At 34.3% G+C, this 25,830-nt stretch overlaps 1 protein-coding gene across 2 annotated transcripts in view; it reads right to left on the reverse strand.

Moving 5' to 3' along the window:
• Window positions 1-25,830, reverse strand: part of KIFAP3 (kinesin associated protein 3) — a 174,059-nt gene that overhangs the window by 128,547 nt on the left and 19,682 nt on the right. For both annotated transcript variants that reach the window (XM_060643482.3, XM_060643483.3), the window contains 7 exons: window positions 20,102-20,233; window positions 17,159-17,313; window positions 15,057-15,112; window positions 14,138-14,279; window positions 6,081-6,180; window positions 4,899-5,023; window positions 3,113-3,211 (listed from right to left, as the gene is read on the reverse strand). In XM_060643482.3, coding sequence (XP_060499465.2) covers window positions 3,113-3,211; window positions 4,899-5,023; window positions 6,081-6,180; window positions 14,138-14,279; window positions 15,057-15,112; window positions 17,159-17,313; window positions 20,102-20,233 — 809 coding nt within the window. The remainder of the gene's footprint in view (window positions 1-3,112; window positions 3,212-4,898; window positions 5,024-6,080; window positions 6,181-14,137; window positions 14,280-15,056; window positions 15,113-17,158; window positions 17,314-20,101; window positions 20,234-25,830) is intronic.

The following is a 25,830-nucleotide window of genomic DNA, read 5'->3' on the forward strand; positions in this document are numbered from 1 at the left end:
ACAAAGGCCACATATGAAAATCCCACTAACAATATCATATTCTGAAGGTTTTTACTGTAAGATTCACAATAAGCTCATCTTGACACTTTTATTCAATATAGTCCTGGAAAAACTATCCAAAGCATTTAGGCAAGAAACAGAAATAAAAGGTATACAAATTGAAAAGGAAGACATGAAATTGTCTCTGTTTGCTGAAGACACAATCTTGTACAGAAAATCTTTTTAAGCCTATACCAAAAAATTGTTAGAGCTAATAAATGAATTCAGTAAGGTTTCAGGATAAAAAAAAAAAAATCAAAACACAAAAATCCTATACACTAACAACCATCTGAAAGGAAATAAAAGTCTCATTTACAATAGCATCAAAATCAATAAAATACTTAGGAATAAATTTAACCAAAGAAGTGAACAATGTATACACTGAAAACTATAATAGACACTGATGAAAAAAACCGAAGACACAAATACACGTAAAGATGTACTGTGTTCAAGGATCAGGTGAGTTACTATCATTAAAATGTCCATACTACTCAAAGACATCTATAGAGCCATGTCCTCTCTACCAAAATTCCAATGTCATTTTTCACAAAAATGGAGAAAAAAAAGTACAAAACTTTGTATGGAAGTACAAATGATTCAAAATAGCTAAAGTAATTTTGAAAAAGTTTAAAACTGGAGGCATCAAAAAAAAAAAAAAAAGGGGGGCGCCTGGGTGGCTCAGTCGGTTATGCGTCCAACTTCGGCTCAGGTCACGATCTCACGGTCCGTGAGTTCGAGCCCCGCGTCGGGCTCTGGGCTGATGGCTCAGAGCCTGGAGCCTGCTTCCGATTCTGTGTCTCCCTCTCTCTCTGCCCCTCCCCCATTCATGCTCTGTCTCTCTCTGTCTCAAAAATAATAAAATAAACATTAAAAAAAAAAAAAAAACTGGAGGCATCATACTTTCTGGTTTTAAAATATGTTACAAAGCAATGGCCATCAAACAGTAAGGTATTTGCATAAAAAAAGACATATAGATCAATGAAGAGAGCTCAAAACAAATCTCCATATAAGGGTCAACTAATATTTGATAAGGGAGCCAAGAATACTCAATAGGGGAAAGGACTGTTTCTTCAATAAAATTGTGCTGGGAAAACTGAATATGCACATACAAAAAAAAAAAAGAAAGAAAGAAAGAAACGGTACCCCTAACACCACTCACAAAAATTAACTGGACTACAAAGGAAAAAAAAAGAAAGAGGACTGAAATAAAATTAGGATTAAGGACTTGAAACTGTAGAACTCCTAAAAGAAAATATAGGGAAAAAGCTCCTTGACATCCGTCTTGGCAATGACTTTTTGGAAATGACACCAAAATCACAAGAAACAAAAGCAATTATCAAGTGGGACTACATCAAATTAAAACCTTCCACCCAGCAAAAAAAAAAAAAAAAAAAAAAATCAATAAAATGAAAAGACAACCTACAGAATGGGAGAAAATACCTGCAAATCATCTACTTGATAAGGGGTTAATATCCAAAAGGTTTAAGAAACTCATACAACTCACTAGCCAAAAAAAAAATCTAATTTAAAAATGGGCAAAAGATCTGAATAGACATTTTTCCAAAGAAGAGATGCAAATGACCAATAGGTAAATGAAAAGGTACTCAACATCACCAATTATGAGGGAAATGCAAATCCATACCACAATGACAGATCACTTCATACCTTGTCAGAATGGTTATTATTAAAAAGACAAGAGATAAATGCTGGCAAGGATGTGGAGAAAAGGGAACCCTAGTGCACTGTTCGTAGGACTATAAAGTGGTGCAGCCACTATGGAAAATATGGAGGTTCCTCAAAAATATAAAAATAAAACTACCATATAATCCAGCAATACCATTCTGGGTATATATCCAAAGGAAGTAAAATCAAGAGATATATGCATTCCCATGTTCACTGAAGCATTCTTCACAACAGGTAAGACAGGGAAGCAACTGAAGTGTCCATTGATGGATGAACGGATAAAGAAGATGTGGCTGGCGCACACACACACACACACACACACGCCCTGAAATATCATTCATCCATAAAAAAAGGAGGATACTCTGCCATTTGCAACAACATAGATGGACCCTGAGGGTATTATACTAAGTGAAGTCAGACAGAAGAAGACAAATCTTGTATGTTCTCACTTACATGTAGAATCTAAAAATACGGGACTCATAAAAACAGAGAACAGATTGAAGCTTGACAGAGGCCGTGTTGCGGGGGAAATGGGAAGACCTTGGTCAACAAAAGATGAATAGTTCCAGGAATCTAATGTATACCATGGTGTCTATAGTTAACAATACTGTATTGTATACTTGAATGTTACTATGAGAATAGATCTTAAATGTTCTCATCATAACCACAACAACAAAATGGTAATTTATGTGAGGTGAAGGACACGTTAGCTAACCTTATTGTGGCAAACATTTTGCAATATATGTGTGTACCAAATCATCACATTGTATACCTTAAAACAGTGTTATATGTCAATTATATTTCAATAAGGCTGGAAAAAAAATCAATAGTCAACTACAAAGCAGGGGTGGAATGCATACTTAAAAGCCCCACATCATTCTCACTAACCTTCTTAACACTGTATCTTATCAATGACTGTGAATCCAGACTACTGAATTGTTAGACCTCTCAATAAACCTCAGAAAGAGACTATTTTTTATTAATCAAGAGAAATATTTTGAAAATCTTTACATCAATTTCCTAGGAAAGCAACAAAGTAAGTTACTAAATAAGATGTTAGTATTATTATAACTAATATTAGTTAATATTAGTGTTTGAGAGACTAGATTCTTATTGAAAAGGACAAGTACTGGATTACAAATCCTCTCTGAATAAATGAATTATAAGTGTATATACATTTAAGAGCTGAATAGGGTCTTTTGGTGAAAAATTAATGGAACGAAACTTAAAACATTACCCATGCTAAAAACAAAAGAATTTGTAGCATATGAAAATGTACAGATTTTTCAACTATTATGATATTAGCTTTACTGATGTGACAAAAAAAATTGAACAAAATTAATGTCGAGTCAGCACTTTGTTGTGTTTCTCTTTGCTTAGGAAATCATACCTCGTAAGAGCTGTTCCTGTTTTACCACAAGCCCCTGGTATTTTTTAAAGGTTTTTTCATAATCTTTTCTCAAGGTCTGGTTTTCGGGGTCTTCATCAAGTAAGCAACTTAAGTTAAGGATCATCCATATTCACTGAAGCAAAGAAAATCTACTGAAAAATATTATGAAGGACAGTACTATTACATTTTATGTGCAGTGTTAGCCAGTTATTTTCTCTAACCAGTAGTTTGAAACTAAAATGTTTGTCTCTGTACAATAATTGTGTTAGAACTTCTTAACCAAGTGTTCAAGGATGTTCTTAGAGATCTTGGATGAACACATGTTTGGGTATCATCAAATACTTGAATGCCCAGAAATTTTATGCAAATGTCTTATGTACGTGCACAGGTTCCTAAATTTCAACAGATTAACAAGTGGGTTAACGAACCAAATTTTGATATGTCTTATAATCCATGATATGTCACAATTTAATTGAAGCATTTTTTTCCATTCTTAGTGGTTCATAAATAATAGTGCATCTTACAATCAATGGTATCCAATATTTACAGGAATACGATATATTCTAAGATATCAGTTCCTGTCACCCAACAAACACAAAGTACAAATTACTGATGGCTAAAAGTTCCATTAGTGGTTCTCTCCATACCCCTTCTATTTAAGGAATTTTGGGCATGTTCAGGAGACTTGTGACTCCACAAATGATCTGAAGTCTCCAGGATTATTGAGCTGTCCACACAGTTTAAGTCAACACCAATCTAGATGTCAGAAGTACAGAGCAACAGAAAATTTCTAAACGTGGAAAGATCCTAATTAGGAAAAGTCAAAGCCTGTGTGTGTGAGAGAGTATATTTTTAGAGTGTCTTGCGGATTCCATGAAGGAGAGGTAAGAAACATATGATATTCTTCACAATAGGAATAATACTTTTACTTTTTAAAAGAGACCAATAAAAATTGGGTTCAAAGGAAAATTACCAGCATGGCTTGCTGAATAAGCCATATGAATAAGCTAGGGCCTTCAATCTAGGAAAAACTAAGCTGTAGAGGCAATATGATAAATATCTTCAAATATAAGAAAAGTGATGTTTAAGAGACTTCATCCTTATTCTATATGGTTTTAGTATGCAAGACTGGATTCAAGGGATAGAAGTTATTGACAAGTGGATTTTAGTACACTAAGCAAAAGAACACTATAATAAATAGAATGTCAAACTACACAATGAACTAAATCAATAAGCAGTGACATTGTTGAAGATACTAAATAACCGATTTGTAAGGGAGGCTGCAGAAGATTCCTGTGCTGAAAGATAGGTTAAAATAGGTCATTTTTAAAGATTCCTTTCATAGGTTCCATCATTCTGCAGGCCTCTCAAATTTGCATGTATTAAAAGACTTTTTGTGCTTAATTAGTAAAATAGAATTTAAAACTATGTTCACCAAATTCATACCCATTCCAATCAAAGTCCCCTTATTACATAGAATTACATAAACAACAGCAGTGAGCCACACTTCAGCTGACCAAAGGATCTCAGTCTCCACTTGGAGACTCACAGTTCAATGATCTAGACCACTATTATCTGCTCCTTCTAGCTTATCAACCAAAGTTTTAAAGAGATTAAAAAGTATATGTCAAACTATATTCACTCTGATAGTTTCAATATTCATCTTAACCTTCAACACTCTTTCATTTTTCCAAATAATGTGAATGGCAAGAAAAAACAAAACTATCCCACCTACCCAAAGCTCAGAGCAACAACACTGGGGTGAAAAGCCATTCTAAAAGGATATCAGCTTTCTTCTTTTTAGAGAGTTCTTCTTGCCAAAGCTCATGTCTTTTTAACTCATGATCAATGATATTCATACATAAAGCTCCAATTTTATAGTGAGTGATAAGTCCATGGAACTGAGAAAAGCTTTAAAAAAGAGATTTTAGTATGTATTTAAAGCAATACAATTTGTAGAATCAGGAAATTTGTTTTGGGTAAACACTTGTCAATGTAGAAAATAAATTTGATATATTTATTTCAATAAACGAAAACACCCACAGTATACTAGAAAGACATGAAATTATGAGATTACTTTAAATATATGCTGTAAATATAATTTTTAAAAAAACCCTTCCCTGAAATTAAATTATTTTTAAGTTAGAAATGAAATAAAACACATTTTTTTTTTTTTTTTTTGTAATTAACGACCATTTTAACTATTCAGATACTCTCAAAATAAACTTTTGGGCTACCATATAACAGAGCTAATAATGTAACAATACTAATACTGAATAAAATTGATACCAGAGAATAGACCAGCAAAGTTATCAGTAATCAGGTTTTTACATATGTTTCCTACACAATTCATTCATACAAGTATTTATTCGATAAATAGTTATTTGCTAATGCTGGCACATTTTTGGAATAGATGCAAGTAATTTTCTGGGAAACTGGCTAGAAACTTTTCACACTATCTCAATAAACATCTTTCTAAAGTATATATGTATAAATAGCATATATGGATACATAAGTTATATATATGCGTGTACATATAATGTATAACAATAACATTACTGGCACTTACTCTGGGTTAGGCTTTATTCTAAAAACCATCCCCAAACAGTGTTACTATGACTATCCAGTTGACAGCTGAGGAAACTAAAGCACAGAGAAGTAATATAATCAAGAACACAGAGGTAGTAGCAGTACTTGGATTCAAATCCATTTCCAGAGTCCATACTCTTACATTCTAAACCATTTTACTATTCTACTTTGTGAGTATATACATGTACATGCATGGGTTAGGACAGACTGAATGAAAGAACAACAGAGAGGACAGAAAATGGGAAAGAGAGTAAGAGTTCAGAGGCAAATAATGGGCAGATACACAGGAAGACTGGGCAAACCAGTAATCTACAATCCAAACCAATGACAGAGAAACAGAGATAGACTTCTACTTTTATTTCCTAATTTTTATACTTACCTGGAAAAGCAGAAAAAGATGTAAATTATGTTTGTAGCTAACTCAACACTTTGTTTCCAGTCTTCTCTCAGGACTCTTGCTAATGCACCCAGGGCAGTTTCTAAAGAAAAAAGGAACATATAAAAATGATCATTCGCCTTGCCTGTGGTATAAAGGGTGATTGGTTTTAAATGTCTACTTATTAATAAATAACAAAGCTCAGATAGAACTGGGTCAAAAAAGGAGGGTGGTTCTTTCCAACACAGAAAGCTGTTTTTAAAACTGAAATATAACTTTTACTTAAAGACCTATAACATATAACTTTAAGCCTATAGCTATAAACAGAAAAGTAAAATCTGATTTAAAGTAACATATTAAGTATATTATGGGTGACAAAATAATAAAAAGACCATTTATTTCTTGATTTGCATTTCCACTTGTAATATGGCTACTGCAGTGCCATTTTGTTTGTTTTTTAACATCTGATTTAATGTGTTTGTGAAGAAGGAAAAAAACTAGAATACGTCTAAAAAATAATGAGTTTACCAGGTTAACACTAGCTTCATTAAGCAAATTAATAACCAAATAAAGTTTATACACACAAAAATAAATCTATTTTAATACGTTAAATTAATGCCAACAAACATAAATAAAACAAAAAATCTTCCACAAACGTAGCTTTAGGGTAGAATAAACATCTTCACTAGATTTTTATCTTGAGAAAGGTAAAAATTAATGAATTGATTGAGAACTACCATATGCTAAGTAAACATAAAGTAATGAGACCAGTTTCAAATTAGAACTGTTATGTGGCTTACCAATTCTTAAAATATTAAAACATTAAACAAAGTATCTGCCTGTTATATAAATATCATAATTCAACTTTCTATAATAGGTACTCAGGATCTACAGTACTTCATGGACTGCATTATTATTTATTATAGTAATGAAAGTGTTCAATTTATTTGTGCTTTTTGACCACTCATATTATGAAACAAGTATTATTAATCTACTTAGTGAAGAATTTTTCAAACTAAAAAACATCCACCCTATATTTTCTTTTTTTTTAAATTTTTTAAATGTTTATTTACTTCTGAGAGAGACAGAGCATGAGCATGAGCATGAGCATGAGCAGGGAAGGGGCAGAGACAGACAGAGACACAGAATTCAAAGCAGGTTCCAGGCTCTGAGCTGTGGGCACAAAGCCTGATGCGGGGCTTGAACTCATGAGCCATGAGATCATGACCTGAGCTGAAGTCAGATGCTTAACCGACTGAGCTACCCAGGCACTCCAATCCTATATTTTCATAATGTTATTCATATTCACAATGCAGAGCACTGGTATACCATATGCTTTGAACAAAACTATTTGTTCAAAGTAAATGGGTAGGCAATATACATTAACATGTAAAGGTTCCACAAAGCCCTACTTAATAAAGCATCTGGTAACTTTGTTTAATTCAGTATTACTAAAGGCATTTTATCACTATAATCCAGAGGAAACAGTATTTCTTAGAATGTACATCTGACCCTTGAACATACTTGATTTGGATTTTTTTCAATAAATATGTATTTCATATTATGATTGAAAAATAAGGTAGAAGTCGCCCAGTGACTCAGAAGGGAAGGCAAAGGAAAGATGCAGAGAAGCCTGGAATAGCAGGGCTCTTGCCTGCTCCTGACATTTCTCACCCCATTTACTATCTGTGGGGAAGCTAGGTTCACTGAGGTCTTGAACTGGGAGGTGCAAAGGAACCAGCTCTGGGGAAAGAGTCTTGCTGAAGTGGTGGAGCATGGCCAGTCACTGGCCAGAATTGGCCAAGGATCACAAAATAACCTGCCTTCCACCCTCACCCCCTCCCAGGGTAACAGGTCCAGAACATTAGGGACAAGAACACCAAGCAGGAGCCTGAGACTTAGAGTGGACAGCAATGATGGTGCTGTCCGTGGTGCTGAAAGCTCTCCAAAGGGGGGAACCAATCCCTCCAGGGAACGGCAGCTCCCCACCTCCCAGCATCTCCTGTAAGCAGAAGCTGCGTTAGAACCTCATAAAGGGGTTCTGATGGAGCTCGCAACCTAGAGAGACAGGTAAAGGTGCTCCGCCTTCTCTCAGATTCCATGTGTAAAAAGATTTCCCACTTTCCTGAGTACAGGAGCAAGGAACAAGTGTCACTCTAGGATTCAGCTTTGTTAACTTGGGGTTGGACAAGTAACAGGGTGTTGCCCTGTTCTATTACTGTACACAGATAAGTTTCTGAAGAGTCAAAAAATACATGTGTATTTTTGACTGGGGTGGGGGGGCTGGCATGCCTAAACCACCACCCCCTCCACTGTTCAGGGGTTAATTGTACTTTGGAAAATGATGTACTATAACGTCATGAATTTAGGCATAGGGCTAGTGATTTATTTTTCAAATTTTATTTCAATTTTCTCCTTTAGTATAGAATAGAAAAATGTCTCAATAAAAATACAGCTTATAGGAATTGTACGTAGGTTATAAAGAAATAGCCAAAAGAAAATTATGAAGTCTAATGAAGGTCAAAATATAACCCAAAATTAATCTGTAAGTTAAATGCAGTCATAATTAAAATTTAATTATAATTTTTTAGAGCATATGGTAAAGTGATCTCAAAATAATATATAAGAAAACATGTAAGACCAACAACACCTATTTTTAAAGAATCAATAAATCAGAACATTTCTCTTACCAATTCTAAAACTCTAGTCAACATATAAAACAAAACATAACAAACAGTGTGGTACTGGCATGGAAATTATCAAATAGATCAATGGAAAAGAAAAGAAAGCATTAAAACATATCAGTGAATATATCAGAACAAGACATGGCACAAAATAAGCTTTCAAGTATATAATGAATAAAAGAATTGAAGGCAAATAACAGAAAAGGCCATTTAAAATCTTTGGGGAAAGAAGGGGTACTCATTAACTAGATGGGAATGACTGGCTATCAATATGCAAAAAATTTATATCTCTACCTCCTACTTACAACAAAAATGAGGGGCACCTGGGATGGCTCAGTCAGTTAAGCATTTGACTCTTGACTCCAGCTCAGGGCATGATCTCATGGTTCCTAATTTTAAGTCCTGCATCAGGCTCTGTCTAGCCTGACAGCATGGAGTCTGCTTGGGATTTTCTTTCTCTCTCTCTCTCTCTCTGCCCTTCTCCTCTCACACTTTCAATCTCTCTCTCAAAATAAATAAATAAACTTAAGAAAAGTAAATTCCAGGGGCAAGGATTTCTGAAACAACCAAAGTAAGGACCTCCAAAAATCCACTCCTCCATAAGTGAATGAGAACACTGGTAAAAATGGTCAGAATCAACCTTTTTAGAACCCTGGAACTACATTTTGCAACAATAAGAAATATGGCTGAACCTTAGTAGAACCAGTAAACTCTGTGGTATTTCTACTTGCCATAAGTACATCCCCTCTGTGCAACTTTGCAGAAGCCTTGAAAATGAACAGCATCACAAATATAGTATCCTGAAAACCCCCACTCCAGTGAACTGTCACTATCTGACATATCTGGATATTTGCTGCATTTCCAGGGTTTGCATTTATCTGACTTGACTCAGAAATTGCTTTGTACAGCCTTATACCCAGGGCATTTGTTGAAAACCACTGGTGGCAACATTGCAACTGCATGCAGCAGCCTTGCCAGCTGGGGTTAACAAGAGGTTGACAAAAAAACTTGAAAAAGGAAAAACCGGGAAATGAGAGATTCACAAGGTCTTTGAAAAGCTCCAATATATTCCTGAGAATCTAGAAGGCCATGCACATGTGCAGGAATGTGTTGATACCAGGAAAAGACGTAAGGAGGACCTCATCTCTCATCTCTGGCCAACCTGAGGCATTGTACAAGCAGGAATTAAAGGCTAAGGCCTTGGGGATGCCTGGCCGACTCAGTTGGTAGAGTATGCGACTCTTGATCTCAGGGTCATGAGTTTGAGCCCCACTTTGGGTGTATAGATTACTTAAATAAATTTAAAAAATAAAAAATAAAGGCTAACTTAGCCTTGTACACTACCTGCTTAAACACTGAAGACATGCTCCAATACACACATACACAGTCACTTAGCAAAAGCTGGGACACTTAGGGCCAGGCATTTTAAAAAATCTCTATCCTGGGCATCTGGGTGGCTCAGCTGGTTGAGTGTCTGACTCTGGCTCACATGATCCCACGGTCCATGGGTTTGAGCCCCAGGTCGGGCTCTGTGCTGATAGCTCAGGGCCTGGAACCTGCTTCAGATTTTGTGTCTCCCTCTCTCTCCACCCCTCCCCCACTTGTGTTTTCTCTCTCTCTCTCTCTCTCTCTCAAAAGTAAACATTAAAAAAAATTAAAGTAAAATAAAAAATCTCTATCCAATCATTAGTTACCACTAAACTACCTGAGCTAGAAGCTTCAGTGGCTGCACAAAGATCACAGACTTTTCAGAATTCATCTAAGAAACTCATTATACAAACAGCAAAAATAACAAGCTCTGGAGAGAGTACAAAATTATCATAACAATAAAAACTAGAAGACATGCAAGAAAACAGGACGTGATGTCTCATATTTAGGAAACACAGCATTCAATAGAAATTGTCCATGAGGAAGCACAAATGTTGAACTTATATGACTAAATAAGCTATTGTAAATATATCCAGTGAATTAAAGGAAACCATATCTAAAGATTTAAAGACAAGTATGGGAAGGTACGAGAATTCTGCCTCACCAAATGATATCAATAAGGAGATACAAATGACAAAGTATGAACCAAATAGAAATTCTGGAGTTAACAAAGTACAATAGATATCTGAAATGAAAAATTCACTACAAGGACTTCACAGCAGATGTGAACTAGAAAAAGAAAGTATCAGCAAATTAAAAGGCAGGTCAATTATGATTATTCAGTCTGAGGAACTGAAAGAAAAAATAATGAAAAGCAAGTAGAGCCTCAAAGACCTATGGGACACCACCAAACATATTAACATGGAATTCCCAAAAGGAGATACTTGAATGTTTAACAAAATAATGCCCCAAACTTCCAAAGTTTGATGAAAAACATTAATCTGCAGATCCAAGGAGTTTCACAAACTCCAAGAAGACACGCTAAAAGATGTAAACACCTAAATACATCATAGTCAAACTGGCAAAAGCCAAATGCAAAGAAAATGTTACAAGTAGCAAGAAGGCAGCTCAAGAGTTACACAGGATCCTTAATGAGATTAACATCCAATTTCGTATCAGAAACCATGGAGACATGAAGACAGTGGATAACATTGTAAAAGTGCTAAAATAAAAAGACTGCCAAACAAGAATTCAACATCTAGCAAAACTATGCACACAAACACCAAGGAGAAATTAAGTCATTCCTATTCCTAGGCAAACAAAAATTTAGAGAATTTGCTGATAGTAAACATTCCCTATAAGAAATACTAAAGGGAATCCTTCAAGCTTAAATGAAAAACTAGTAGAGAGGAATGTAAATCCACACAAAGAAATAAAGAGCACTGGTAAAGGTAATTATATAAATAAAATGACAGCTTAACATTATTTCTGATTGCAGTCTTTTCTTCTATTTAATTAAAAAATTCACACATCAATAATTACTGTGCTGACAGGCAGGTAATGTGTAATGATGTAATTTGCATTACTATAATAGTACAAAGAAGTGGAGAGGGAATAGAGAGGTAAGTCAGAACACGGTTTTTGCATGCTGCTAAAATTAAATATTGGAACCCTACTATTAATCTGAATTAAATTATTTTAATAGAAGATAGTAACTGTAATCCTAGGGCAAACACTCAGAAAATAATTCAGGAAAACACAGTAAAAGAACAACAAAAGGATTATAATGGTATACTAAAAAATATCCATTTTACATAAAAGAAGGCAGTAATAGAGGGTTAACGGAATAAAAATGATAAAAGATGCAGAAAACAAAGTGTTAGAGGACAATCCCACTTTATGAGTAATTACATTAATGGTAAATAGACTAAACTCTCCTATCAAAACGCAGAGATTGGCAGAATGGATTAAAAAAAGGGCGTGATCCAACTATATACTTTGTACAATACAAACATTTTAGAGTCAAAGACACAAATAGAATGAAAGTAAACAGATGGAAATGGATATGATACCAAAAAAAAAGAGACAATAGACTGACAGAAACCATTTCCAAGTACATAAAAGAGAAAGAACATAAATGATATATATAAATTTACATACTAAATTATATATAAAAAGGATATGTACATTTATATATAAATATACGTAGTCACATACACATACACACAAATACTTAGGACAGGAATACAAAATTCACAGGGTGGACATTCCAAAAGTCTAGTGATAGATAGCAAATTCATTAGAAATCAGGCAAATGCAACTTAAAACAAAGAGAGCTTGTTTATTACCATAATACAATGGCAAAAATTTTAAAGGCTTTCACGTTCTGTTGATCTGGGGATACAGCAGCACAACCATTTTGGAAGGCAGTTTGGCAATACCCTTTAAAACATTATCATCTGTATTTATGTATGACCTTTGTTTCTGTCCACATACCCTAAAGAACCCCATACTGTGTATATAGAAGATATGTACAAAGATGTTCACTGAAGCAATATTCCCTACTGAAAAATCTGGAAACAATCTAATGACTACTCAACAGAGGAATGGCTAAAACTTATAGAAAGCTTCATAAAAACAACAATCATAGTTAGAAAATTAATTACATTATAATGTATCTATATGCATGTAATCTCAAAATATTACTGTATGGAGAAAAAATTACCAAGAAATAAGAACGATATTATTAATATAAAAATTCTTACAAAATAATACTCTATATTTTAATATAGGAAAAAATCCTATACATATATATATGTAAAAGTATGAAAAAGATCTAGAAGAATGAATGTACTCCAAACTCAGATAATAATGATCAAATTACTAATATTCTAATTCTTTATAAAGAATATACTAATATATGAGTTGTATAATTTTGAAAATACTTAAAATGTACACATTTTCTACTTGGAATATTGGTAATGTTCTAGGACTTTCTGGACAGTTCTTTTGTATATATTTTCCAAGTTATCAAGTACTGGTGTGTACTGTGCAGCCTCCATAAAAGGAGTATGACGACAAACAAAAAGGTACTCTTCCTCATGTGATAGAAATCAGATAATAATGACATCTTCTATATTTTAATTTTGGCAAAAGTAAAGTCAGAAAACCACACATTTAAAATAATTCTAGGGGTGCCTGGCTGGCTCAGTTGGTTAAGCATCTGACTCCTGGTTTCTGCTCAGGTAATGATCCCATGGTTCGTGAGATTGAGCCCTGCATTGAGCTCTGTACTGTCAGTGCAGAGCCTGCTTGGGATTCTCTCTCCTTCTCTCTCTGCCCCTACCCTCCTCGCACTCACTCTCTCAAAATTAATAAATAAACTTTATCTCTGTCTGTCCCTCCCTTGCTTGCATTCGCACTTGCTCTTTCAAAACAAATAAACTTAAAATAAAATAAAATAAAATAAAATAAAATAAAATAAAATAAAATAAAATAAAATAAAATAATTCTATAGGGGTAATACTGAGAAAAAAGGTTTTAAGAGCATTATCTCTTTTTTTTTTTAATTACCTAGCACATCTAATGAAAGGAGAGGATCAAAATTTAATCTAAATGAAGGTACAGAGATTAATATATTTTTTGCTGTGCTACTGAAAAAAAACTAATATTGGAACCCTAATTTAGTAAAAGTATATACGTATGTGTGCAAATGACAAAGTTGATATTGTATCCTAACTGAAAGAATAAAAATCTTCCAGAATAGAAGACACAGTACCATTAGTGCTTTATATTTGTTGTTTAAATTAAATGAATTTTTCAGATAATATTTAATGTTATGCTCTCAAAAATTAAATAATTTTCAAAAGAAAGATGGTAATAAAGGTCTAGGAAACAAATGCATTCCTAAGTTCGGTAAAATTTTAGCTTTGTCCTCTATTATAATAAGTTTCAGAAACATATTATACAACAATTTTTCTATTTTTAATATTTATAGATATAAATCACCATTCAACAGTAGTTCTTCCAAGTTATCAGGATTTCGAGCAAGTTGCAAGATCAAAGCAGAACCCCGAACTTTATCAGGAATATCTTCATATAGTAACTCAATGTATTCATCCATGTCATTGATGTTAGCCACTTCATCAATCTGAAAGAAAGGAAGAGGAAGTCCTCTTAAAGAACAATGATGTCCCTCAAAGCTACTGCCAAGGAATGATACTGTGTGGTCAACATATTGCCCTTTCAATGACAGACAAGTTTTCAAAGGACTCATAGTAGCCAGGAGGAAATTAGACCTTTGGGTGTTAGGACTCCAATACAAAAGTAGTTACAAACCACATGAAAATAGGATGTACATAAACACTAAACTTGGGTCTATTAATATAAAGCATCCTAAATGTAATGCAAAATAATTTGTGTCTACTATAATAGGTTAAACAGTATTTCAAAACACACTGGATATGTTTAAATATAAGAATATTTAGGGGCGCCTGGGTGGCTCAGTCGGTTGAGCGTCCGACTTCAGCCCAGGTCACCATCTCGCGGTCCGTGAGTTCGAGCCCCGCGTCAGGCTCTGGGCTGATGGCTCAGAGCCTGGAGCCTGCTTCCGATTCTGTGTCTCCCTCTCTCTCTGCCCCTCCCCCGTTCATGCTCTGTCTCTCTCTGTCTCAAAAATAAATAAATGTTAAAAAAAAAAAAAAAAAGAATATTTAAAACATTTCAAAACTTATCAAAATAAATTATATCTGAAAAATATGCCACTAACTTTTGACTATATAAAACACTCATTATCTACCTTTTCTAGGTGCTTCTAAGTTCAATAAACTTTCCACATCTACTTAATGTTAGTACATGAATCATTGATGGGAAAAGGCAACAACCTTACAATCAATCAGTTCTCTATTAGATCAGAATTAGGTCTTACCTCCATTCCTTCAAAAGGAGGTGGATCTTTAGGCTTGCTCGATTTTTCTTTTTTTTCTGTAAAAAGATTTTTTATTTTTAAATGAGAAGAACTAGGTGTTTAGAGTTTCTGGGTAATTTTTATATTCAGTAGCTGAGTTTATAGCTAACCTGGGGATCTTACAACTGACTAGTTTATGAAATAGTCTTTTTCCAATAAATAAAAAATTTTTTAAATGTTCATCTATAATCTGTTATAATGAGATATCAAGGAGAGTATATATGAATAAAATCTAGAAATAATCCCAAAGTTATGTTATGTAGCAATTTTAATTCCTCCTAGGTTAACTTTTTGGGAGGTAAATAGCCAGACTTGCCAACAAGAAGCAAAAGAGTCCCCTCCTGATTCACATTTAAGGTGGGAATAGGGAAACCAATAAAGCAAAGATACATTAATGAGTTGAATATTAGAAAAAACAAAATGAAAAAAAATCACTTACAGTAATGAATTACATAAATAAGTATTACTGTTTTGTTTCAATCACTTCTGGGGGGGCAATGTTTCTGGTTTTGAAATAGTGAATTCCAAGTAAAAAAAGTTAAAAAGAAAAATGAAAATTTTTTTAGTAAGTATGTATTTAACATGGTAACAGCATTTCTTACATCTCCAAACATTAGTATCTATATAAACAGACTGATTCAAATGGATTTATCCATGTATGTTGACATGAAAATTTCCTCATATTCATCTAATTTCTGGGGAAGAAGGTGAGATGACTGATCTACCTTGAAAACTCGCAAGGCTTTATTAAGATATTAATATAAGTGCATTTGGAATTATATTAATTAGGCATTAGGAAAGATCAATTTTCACTATATTGTACTCAAAATAAGTACATACACACCTTACAAGAGTATGGGATTTACTTTGCTCACTTTGAACTTATTTAACTTATTGAAGAAGTTCTCTCTCATCATTTACAGGGATCTTAATAGGAATAGTCTATCATGAAACATTTAATAAAAGTGTTTCTTGATAAAATTTTCCTTATAGCACTAATTATTAATAATTAATAATTATACATTGAGTGTCAGTTATGTAGCTGGATACAAGTTCAAACTGCTTATTTTTGCTTTTAAATAAATACATTCACAATCACTTAATTCATTCAGAAATATATATTGATCATATAATATATGTTAGATAATATATTCAGGATTAACTAATAAAAGTGATATTAGAAAAAAGGCATTTTATTTGCTGTGGTTGGAGAGAAAAGACTGAGTAACTCAAAAAAAGTCAAAACAAATTTTCTCTCATTTTTTTCTACTTAGTATAATCAAAACATAAGCATTTATAAAGTTTTTCAAAGGTACCATATTTTAGAACTCACCAATGATGAAAGAAAGATATGTAAACCTAATTAATACCATGAGTGGAATAACTAACCATTCAATAATCTGAGATGACTTTCCAGCAAAATGTGTTTTTATTGCGTTTCATATTTGGTTTAGATTATTTGATGATATTTTCTAAAAACAATCAATTCCTTAGCTCTAATATTTTAATGACTTGGTTCCTTATGAAGAAATTGAAGGTAGAAGAATGGCAACAATGCAGACAATAAGGAATAAAAAAGTAATATTTCCTTAAGAAAGATTCATATAACTTGTATCTTTAGGATAGTCTAAAGCATATGACATATTTTAACATTTAAATACTTAGTAATCTATTCAAATTATAAATTGTCAATAAGAAATTTAGAAAATATAAATCTGGTTGGGTTAGAGAAAATAGGTTTTTTTGCCCCAAATTCTCTCCTTTTATTATTCCAGAATATGACAGACATTTGAGTTCGTTCCTTATTTCAGCACAAATGTACACATACAAACATATACACATGCCACAGTATGAAATAGAAACAGATCATTTTTTATGGAAGCATCTAATACAGAGCCTGGCATGGAGAAAACTAATAGGTTTATTCTTTCATTCGTTTACTTATGCACAGCACTGGCAAAACAAAATAAAACAATAACAACAAAAAACACCACCAAATATCAAAAGCACGAACTATAGAAATAGCTCTGGTTATACATTAAAAAATGAGGAATTCTACTTACCTTTTCCTGGCAATGAATCACGGCGATTCTGTAGATAGTACAATAGCTGTTCTACCTCATTTAGTTTTGAGGGATGGATAAGTTTACATTCTTCAACCACCTTCCGGGCCAGGGAAGTTATATCCGTGTTGGCATTGAGACTCTTAAGACGAATGCTATGAGCACATCAGAAATTTTCCAACTCAGGTATTATAAAAGTAAGTGATAACTTAAACAATACTTCTTATAAATAGTTCACAAAGCACTGAAAGGTACCTGACATAGACTCTTTTAGTAAAATATAATAAAGTATTAGATACAATTAGGCTTAGAAAAATGCAAAGAAATGATTTCTTTGAACTGAACAAATGAGATAACAAAAAGAACATAAAATCTGTATCTGACTCTTCTAGGGAGGACAGCATATTCAGAAATCTTGTTTTAAAATAATCTTTCTAGGGGGCGCGTGGGTGGCTCAGTTGGTTAAGCATCCGACTCTTGATTTTCTCTTAGGTCATGATCTCACGGTTGGTGTGCACTGGCAGTGCAGCACCTGGTTGGGATTCTCTCTCTCTCCCTCTCTCTGTGCCCTGCCTCACTCACTTTCTCTCTCTTTCTCAAAAGTAAACTTCAAACAAACAAATACGTGTTAAAGAACTAAGAACTAAATCTTTTGCCTGAAATGTGGATATCTGAGGTTCTAAAAGGAAAGACTGATCTGCTAGCTTTTCTTTGGAAGTCAAATTAATAAGATCTCAAGGGGTGCCTGGGTGGCTCAGTCAGTTAAGCGTCTGACTTCAGCTCAGGTCATGATCTCAACATAGTTCATGTGTTCAAGCCCCACAATGGGCTCTGTGCTGACAGCTCGGAGCCTGGAGCTTGCTTCGGATTCTGTGTCTCCCTCTCTCTCCGCCTCTCCCCTGTTGATGCTCTGTCTCTCTCTCAAAAATAAGTAAGCATTAGGGCGCCTGGGTGGCTCAGTTGGTTGAGCATTCGACTTCGGCTCAGGTCACGATCTCGCGGTCCGTGAGTTCGAGCCCCGCGTCCGGCTCTGGGCTGAAAGCTTGGAGCTTGGAGCCTGTTTCGGATTCTGTGTCTCCCTCTCTCTCTGCCCCTCCCCCGTTCATACTCTGTCTCTCTCTGTCTCAAAAATAAATAAACATTAAAAAAAATAATAAGTAAGCATTAAAAAAAATTTTTTTTTAATCAATAAACATAAAAAAAAAAAGATCTAAAGAGATTTTCACATGCTCCCAAAATGTATAAAACTCAGGCAGTAATCACAACACATTAATGGAAGAGAGAACGTGTAAGAGGACACATAAGTACGTATATGTGCATATATGTATTTTTCTTCAATTTAGTGAATTATCCAAAGACTTAGTTCTTTTAATTTTTTTTTAATGTTTATTTATTTGAGGCAGGGGGAGGGTGTGGAGGGGTGGGCAGAGAGAGAAGGAGACACAGAATCCGAAGCAGGCTCAGGCTCTGAGCTGCCAGCACAGAGCCCCATGCGGGATTCAAACCCACAAACCGCGAGATCATGACCTAAGCCAAAGTCAGACACTCAGCTGACTGAGACACCCAGGTGCCCCAAGGACTTAGTTATTTCAATGAATTGTATGTGGAATTTAGTTTCCTAACACAAAAAAAGAAGACAGATTAGGGATCTTACTAAGATACTAGGCAGCTTTTCTTTTCAGGGTGCTATACACCAAAGTTTCTCAATTACAGCGCCATTAAAATTTGAAGCCAAACCATTCTTTGACCTTGTGCATTTTAGGATGTTTAGCAGCACCCTGGCCTCTATCCACTACATTGTCAATAGGATCCCTCCAGTTACAACCTCCAAAACTGTTTCCAGGCATTACCAAATGTTCTCTGGGGGAAAAACATCACAACCAGTTGAGAACCACTGCTATATATTTAAAATACAGTGCTTTGGGAGCGCCTGTGTGGCTCAGTCAGTTGAGTGTCCAACTTTGGCTCAGGTCATGGTCTGGCAGTCCGTGAGTACAAGCCCCATGTCGGGCTCTGTGCTAACAGCTCAGAGCCTGGAGCCTACTTCAGATTGTGAGTCTCCCTCTGCCCCTCCTCGCTCACACTCTCTCAAAAAAAAAAAAAAAAAAAAATTAAAAAAAAAATTAAATACAGTACTTTTCAGGGTGCTGTATCACCAAAACATACTAACACTCTTTTAAACTAGTTAAAATCTTCTTACTTAGCTCCCAAATCAACTTTTTTTTTTTTTTTTTTTTTTTACGGAAGGAGAAGATTGGGAGAGAACACTAGGCCATCTCCGACCTTCTCTACTTCCACAATACTATGAAAGGAGGGCAAGACAATCACCAGCACAACTATAGAATAATGAAAAAGACCAGTTCCCAAGGGGCTCCTGAAAGTATTATAAAAGTAGGAAGGAAAGTGTAGGATGTCAAGAGGTGTAATCTCAATTCACTGAGTCAGAAAATTGAGTCATTACATTACCAACATCTTTCACAGGGCTAGACTTTGAAGGGATGAATTCAAAGTACATGCCCTACTTGGGAATTCTGGAACGCATACTATCTTCTACAACTCCAGGGAAAAAAGAATAATACAGAGAGGATCCCCTAAAATAGAAATTTCTTAAATTAAGCTAAAAAGTCTCATATAAACCTCTTTTATTTCTGATTTCACAAGTTGTAGTAGTTTATACTCTATTATATGCATTCACTAAATGGCATAAATTAGAAATGATATTTTTCAGCAACTTTCCACTATGCTTAGCTAAACATGATCTTCTCTGGAATAAATATACTCTGTATTTATAGTTTAATATGGTCTCTGCTTCACTAAGATGAAGTATGCCTAGAAGAAGGCCGAACCATTTGTAATCTATGCTGATTTAAATAACGTCAGATTTCTACACAGTTTACATAAAATTCACCACTTTCAAACTATGCACCAATGAAGAAAACTTACATCTTTTGGCATTCCTTTCGTTCTCCCAACATGGGATCACCCATCTCTCCAAGAATGGTAGCTTCCACTTCATACTGAACAATGAGTGCTTTTTCTGATGGATGTACATCAATATTTCCTCCTTTAACTTTCCTATAATATAAAATAAAAAAAGACATAGGTAGATTAAAAACTCACAAAATGTCCATGCTTTTTATCTAGTTTTTAGTTCTAAAGGCATGTGGGTCGGATTAACATACACATTTAAATTAGATTTACTTTTGACTTAGACCAAAAAATAACTCTTTTTCTCCAACTCTGTAAACTCTGTACTATACATATTTCTTGATCTTGCAGAAAGTACCTTAATAAATAGCTATACCTGGGAAAAAATACATTTACACAAAGAATCATGCTTATAGAAAATTTGCAAGTGAATAAAACAAGATGTTTTGGAGAGAAGAACCTCAAACAAAAATCAGTAATTCAAAAATAAAGTAGCTGCCCCCAAATTTGTATTAAAAAAAAAAACCAAACAACTGCCTAACAATTAGCCCATTAACTGGCTCACAGAATGACACGAAATTATCTAAACCACAATATTTATTATCTATCACTTTACATAAATATATACACTGCAGCATTAGTACCTAATCTTCAAAACACACTCAAATTACATAACAAAAAAAACATTAAGAGGTTATGTTTTACAGTCCTGCATCTTCAAATTATAATGTCATTAGTAGTTTCCACAGAATGTTTCTATATACCTCATCCCCCAAGCTTCTAAAGTTATACAATGAATCTTTAGTTATAGTAAACCAATGACAAATTAATCACTACTTGTCACTTGGCCACATTAGAAGGTGATAAAACAAGTGATATTAGAAGAGATTAAGCAACGAGAACAAGAAAAATTTCTCACTATAGTCAAAGTTGGCTAGTAGGATATTTTAGCCTGACAAGAAGGAACAGAAATATGACAATATCTTAAATTAAAATTCCAATGATTAGATACTCAATGCTCTTTCTTTAGTTAGAAATTAATGCCCTATTATGCATATTCTCAATGTAAGTTTTAAAATGATCTTTTCATCAGAATTATTTATGAAATATGGAATCTGTACTAGGACCATGACTAAAAGTCAAGTATAGAGATAGGGTAGGAAATCAAATACAATGCTGGAGTCTAGGTAGGTCAGCAACTACACTGACAGTAAGATGTACAGAACAAAGCTTGTGAGGAATTAAAGCAGCTAGAAACCAGGCAGGCCGGTAAAAATAATTAGGAAATTAGATACACACACATATATTAAACAGGATGGCATAGACTCCAAAAGGCAGGATAAATGGGTACAAGCTGAGACTAGCAATCAAAAACTAAAGGAATCACAGGAATCAAAAGAACTAAGAAGAGTTAAAAAAAAATGAAAGAAAGAAAAAAGAAAAAAAAAAGATGTACTATAGCAATCACTACAGAAAGCATCTTAATTATAGAACAAACTAGTTCCGTGCTTCCTCTTAAGATGGAGAGCAATCCCAGTTGTGAATTTCCTATACAGAAGGGGGTAACCACTGTATCCAATTCAATGAAGACAATTATAAGGATAAAACACAAGTGCAATCCTAAGAGTAGTCCCCTACCACCACTTGCACTGCCGGTCTTCTACAGGTAAAGAAAAGCGTAATTGTCTTCTGGTCTGATATCATGCATTTCTCAAAGAAATCAAATTGATCAAAGAATCTCACCACTCCGTTCTTGTTTTTGTTTTTGTTTGCTTTTTTGTGTGCATGTGTGTTTTTAAAAAGTATGTTCATTAAGTTTTTTAATAGCTTCTTTATCACTAAAGCAAGTTATGTTTTTATAGGAAAAGTAGAACACAGAAATTGCAAAGAAAAAAATAAACTCAAAAACCTGGAAGAAACCAAGTGTTACAATTTTAGCACATATACATTCAGGTATTTTTTTAATTCATGTATAAATAATAGAGTTGCAGCTCTAGAAGTTCTTTATAGGAGAGGCTTAATTAAGGGTAGCAATTTGGTAGCGTTGAAACTACACTGAATAGCACTTTACATAAGAGTAATACAAGTTATTAATTGCTTATATAACCTGGGGGCTGATGGAAATTATGGATAAACCCCTTGCCTGTTCTCCTTGGCATTGTGGCTGAATATATAAGATATGTATATTAAAACTAATCCCTCATTATACTGTTTAGTAACACATTTAAAACTTACTATGGGTGCCTGGGTGGCTCAGTTGGTTAAGCATCTGACTCTGGATTTGGGCTCAGGTCCTGATCTCACAGTTCATAAGACTGAGCCCCACCTCAGGCTCTGCAATGACAGCGTGGAATCTGCTTGGGATTCTGTCTCTGTCTCCCTCTCTGCCCCTCCCCCAGTCTAATGCATGCATTCGCACTCTCTCTGTCAAAATAAATAAATATTAAAAAAAGAAGAAAACCTGTATGAAGAATAAAATCACCAAGAAAAAAAGAGAGAGGACTCAAATAAAGTCATAAACAAAAGAACAAACATTTACAACTGATCACACAGAAATACAAAGGATCACAAGAAACTTAGCAATTAATTATACACCAACAAATGTAACAACATAGAAGAAATGGGTAAAATCCTAAAAACCATACAATCTGCAAAGATCAAATCATAAAAAAACAGAAAATATGAACAGACCAATTACTAGTAAGCCACTGAATCAGTAATCAAAAATGTCCCAATAAACAAAAGTCTACACTCAACTGCTTCACTGGTTAATGCTACCAAATATTCAAAGAATTAATGACAATCATTCTCAAACTCTTCCAAAAAACAGAACAGGAGGGAATACTTACAAACTCATTTTATGAGGTCAGCATTACCATTACACCAAAACCAGACAAGAACACAAAAAAAAAAAAAAAAAAAAAAAATTACAGGCTAATACCCAAAAGGAACACAGATGCAAAAATCTTCACAAAATACTAGCAAACCAACTCAAGTTTACATTAAAAGCATCACACATCATGATCAAGTGGGATTTATTTGAGGGATGCAAGGATGGTTCAATAAATGGAAATCAATCAATACACTACATTAACAAAATGAAGTATAAAAGTCATACGATTATCTCAACAGATGCATAAAACATTTGACAATGTTCAATATCCATTTATGATAAAAACTGCCAACAAAGTGAATATACAGGGAATGTACCACAACACAATAAAGGCCATATATAATAAATACACAGCTAACATCATACTCGACAGTGAAAAACTAAAAGCTTTTCCTCAAAGACCAGGAACAAGGCAAGGATGCCCACTCTTACCACTTCTATTCAACACAGTATTAGAAGCCCTAGCCAGAGTAATTTGTCAAGAAAAAGAAATAACAGGCATCCAAATCAGAAAGCAAGAAGTAAAACTGCCACTATTGGTGGATGACATGATATTATTATAGAGAAAACTCTAAAGACCCCACACACAAAAAAACTGGAGCTCATAAACTGAAGAAAGTTGCAGGTTAAAAAAAACCAACATTAAAAATCAGTTGCATTTCCATACACTAGTAATGAACTATCTTAAGAGAAATTAAGAAAATATTCCCATTTACAATTACATCAAAAAGAATAAAATATCTAGAAATAAATTTAACCAAGGTCTTTAACCAAGACCTATACCCTGAAAACTATAAGATATTGATGAAAGAAAGTGAACACAAATAAATGAAAAGATATTCCAAGTTTATAGACTGAAAGAATTAATACCGATAAAATGTCCATATCACCCAAAGCAATCTACAAATTCAAGGCAACCCCTATCAAAATCCCAATGGCCTTTTTTCACAGAAATTGAACAAACAATCCTAAAATTTGTATGGAGCCACAAAAGACCCTGAATAGTCAAAGCAATCTTGAGAAAGAAGAACAAAGCTAGAGGACTCACATTTTCTGGTTTCAAAATATATTACAAAGTTGTAATCAAAACAGTATGGTATTTGCATAAAAAAAGACACATATATCAACAGAATACATAGCCCAGAAATAAACTGACACATATATGGCCAATTAATTCACAACAAAGGAGCCAAGAATACACAATAGGGAAGGACAGTCTCTTCAATAAATGGCATTTAGAAAACTGGACAGCTACATGAAAAAGAATGAAACTGGACCATTATCTTACACCATATACAAAAATTAATTCAAAATGGATTAAGAGTTGAACATAAGACCTAAAACTATAAAACTCCTAGAAGAAAATAAGGACAGTAAGCTTCTCACCATAGATCTTGGCAAGTTTTTTTTTGACACCAAAAGCAAAGGCAGTAAAAACAAAAATAAATAAGTGGGCCTAAGTCGAACTAAATATCTTCTTCCCAGCAAAAGAAAAAAAAAAAATACAACTTACTAAGTGGGAGAATATATTTGCAATAATATGTCTGAGAATGGGTTAATACCTAAAATATACAAAGACATCACAGAGCTCAATAGAAAAAAAAGAAAAAGAAAAAAAGAAAGAAAAAGGAAAAAATGCCAATCTGGTTAAAAAATCAGCAGAGGATGTGAATAGGCATTTTTTTCTAAGAAGACATACAGATGGCCAACAGGTACATGAAAAGATGCTCAATATCTCTACTCATAAATGAAATGCAAATCAAAACCACAATAAGGTATCACCTCATACCTGTTAAAATGGCTATTATCAAAAAGACAAGAAATAGACAGTGTTGGCAAGAATGTGGAGAAAAGGGAACCCTACTACACTGTTGATGGGAATGTAAATTAATGCAGCCACTATGGAAAATCGTATAGAGGTTTTTAAAAAAACTGAACACAGACCTACCATATGATCCAGCAAACCCATTTCTGAGTGTTTATCCAAAGGAACTAATTCTAAGAGATATATAGTACACACCCCCATGTTCACTGCAGTATTATTTATAATAGCCAATACAAAGAAGCAACCCAAGTGTCCATCATAAAGAAAATGTGGTGTATGTACGTGTATATGTGTAAAATCTTGCCATTTGTGACAACATGGATAGACCTTGAGAGCATTATGCTATACGAAATAAGTCAGAGAGAGACAGACAAATTCTTTATGATCTCATTTGTATGTGTAATCTAAGAACAAAACAAACCCAAACTCACAGATACACAGAATATATTGGTAGTTGCCAAAGGCAGGAGGTGGCAGCTGGGAAAACAGGTGAAGGTGGTCAAAGGCACAAATTTCCAGTGATATAATAAATAAGTCCTGGGCACCTGGGTGACTCAGTCGGTTAAGCATCCAACTACTGATTTCAGCTCAGGTCATGATCTCATCACATCATGCTAAGCATGGAGCCTGCTTAAGATTCTCTTTCTCAGGGGCGCCTGGGTGGCTCAGTCGGTTAAGCGTACGACATCAGCTCAGGTCACGATCTCACAGTCTGTGAGTTCGAGCCCCGCGTCGGGCTCTGGGCTGATGGCTTGGAGCCTGGAGCCTGCTTCCGGTTCTGTGTCTCCCTCTCTCTCTGCCCCTCCCCCGTTCATGCTCTGTCTCTCTCTGTCTCAAAAATAAATAAACGTTAAAAAAAAAAAAAAGATTCTCTTTCTCTCCTCCTCTGCCCTTCTCCCCCATTTCTGAACTCTAAGATAAGATAAGGCCCGAGGATATAACGTACAGCATGGTGACAATAGTTAATAACAAGGTATTGTACACTTGGAAATTGCTAATAGACTAAATCTTAAAAGTTCTCATCAC

Source organism: Panthera onca, chromosome F1 (genome assembly GCF_046562875.1).
Source record: "Panthera onca isolate mPanOnc1 chromosome F1, mPanOnc1 haplotype 2, whole genome shotgun sequence".
Classification (NCBI taxonomy): domain Eukaryota; kingdom Metazoa; phylum Chordata; class Mammalia; order Carnivora; family Felidae; genus Panthera; species Panthera onca.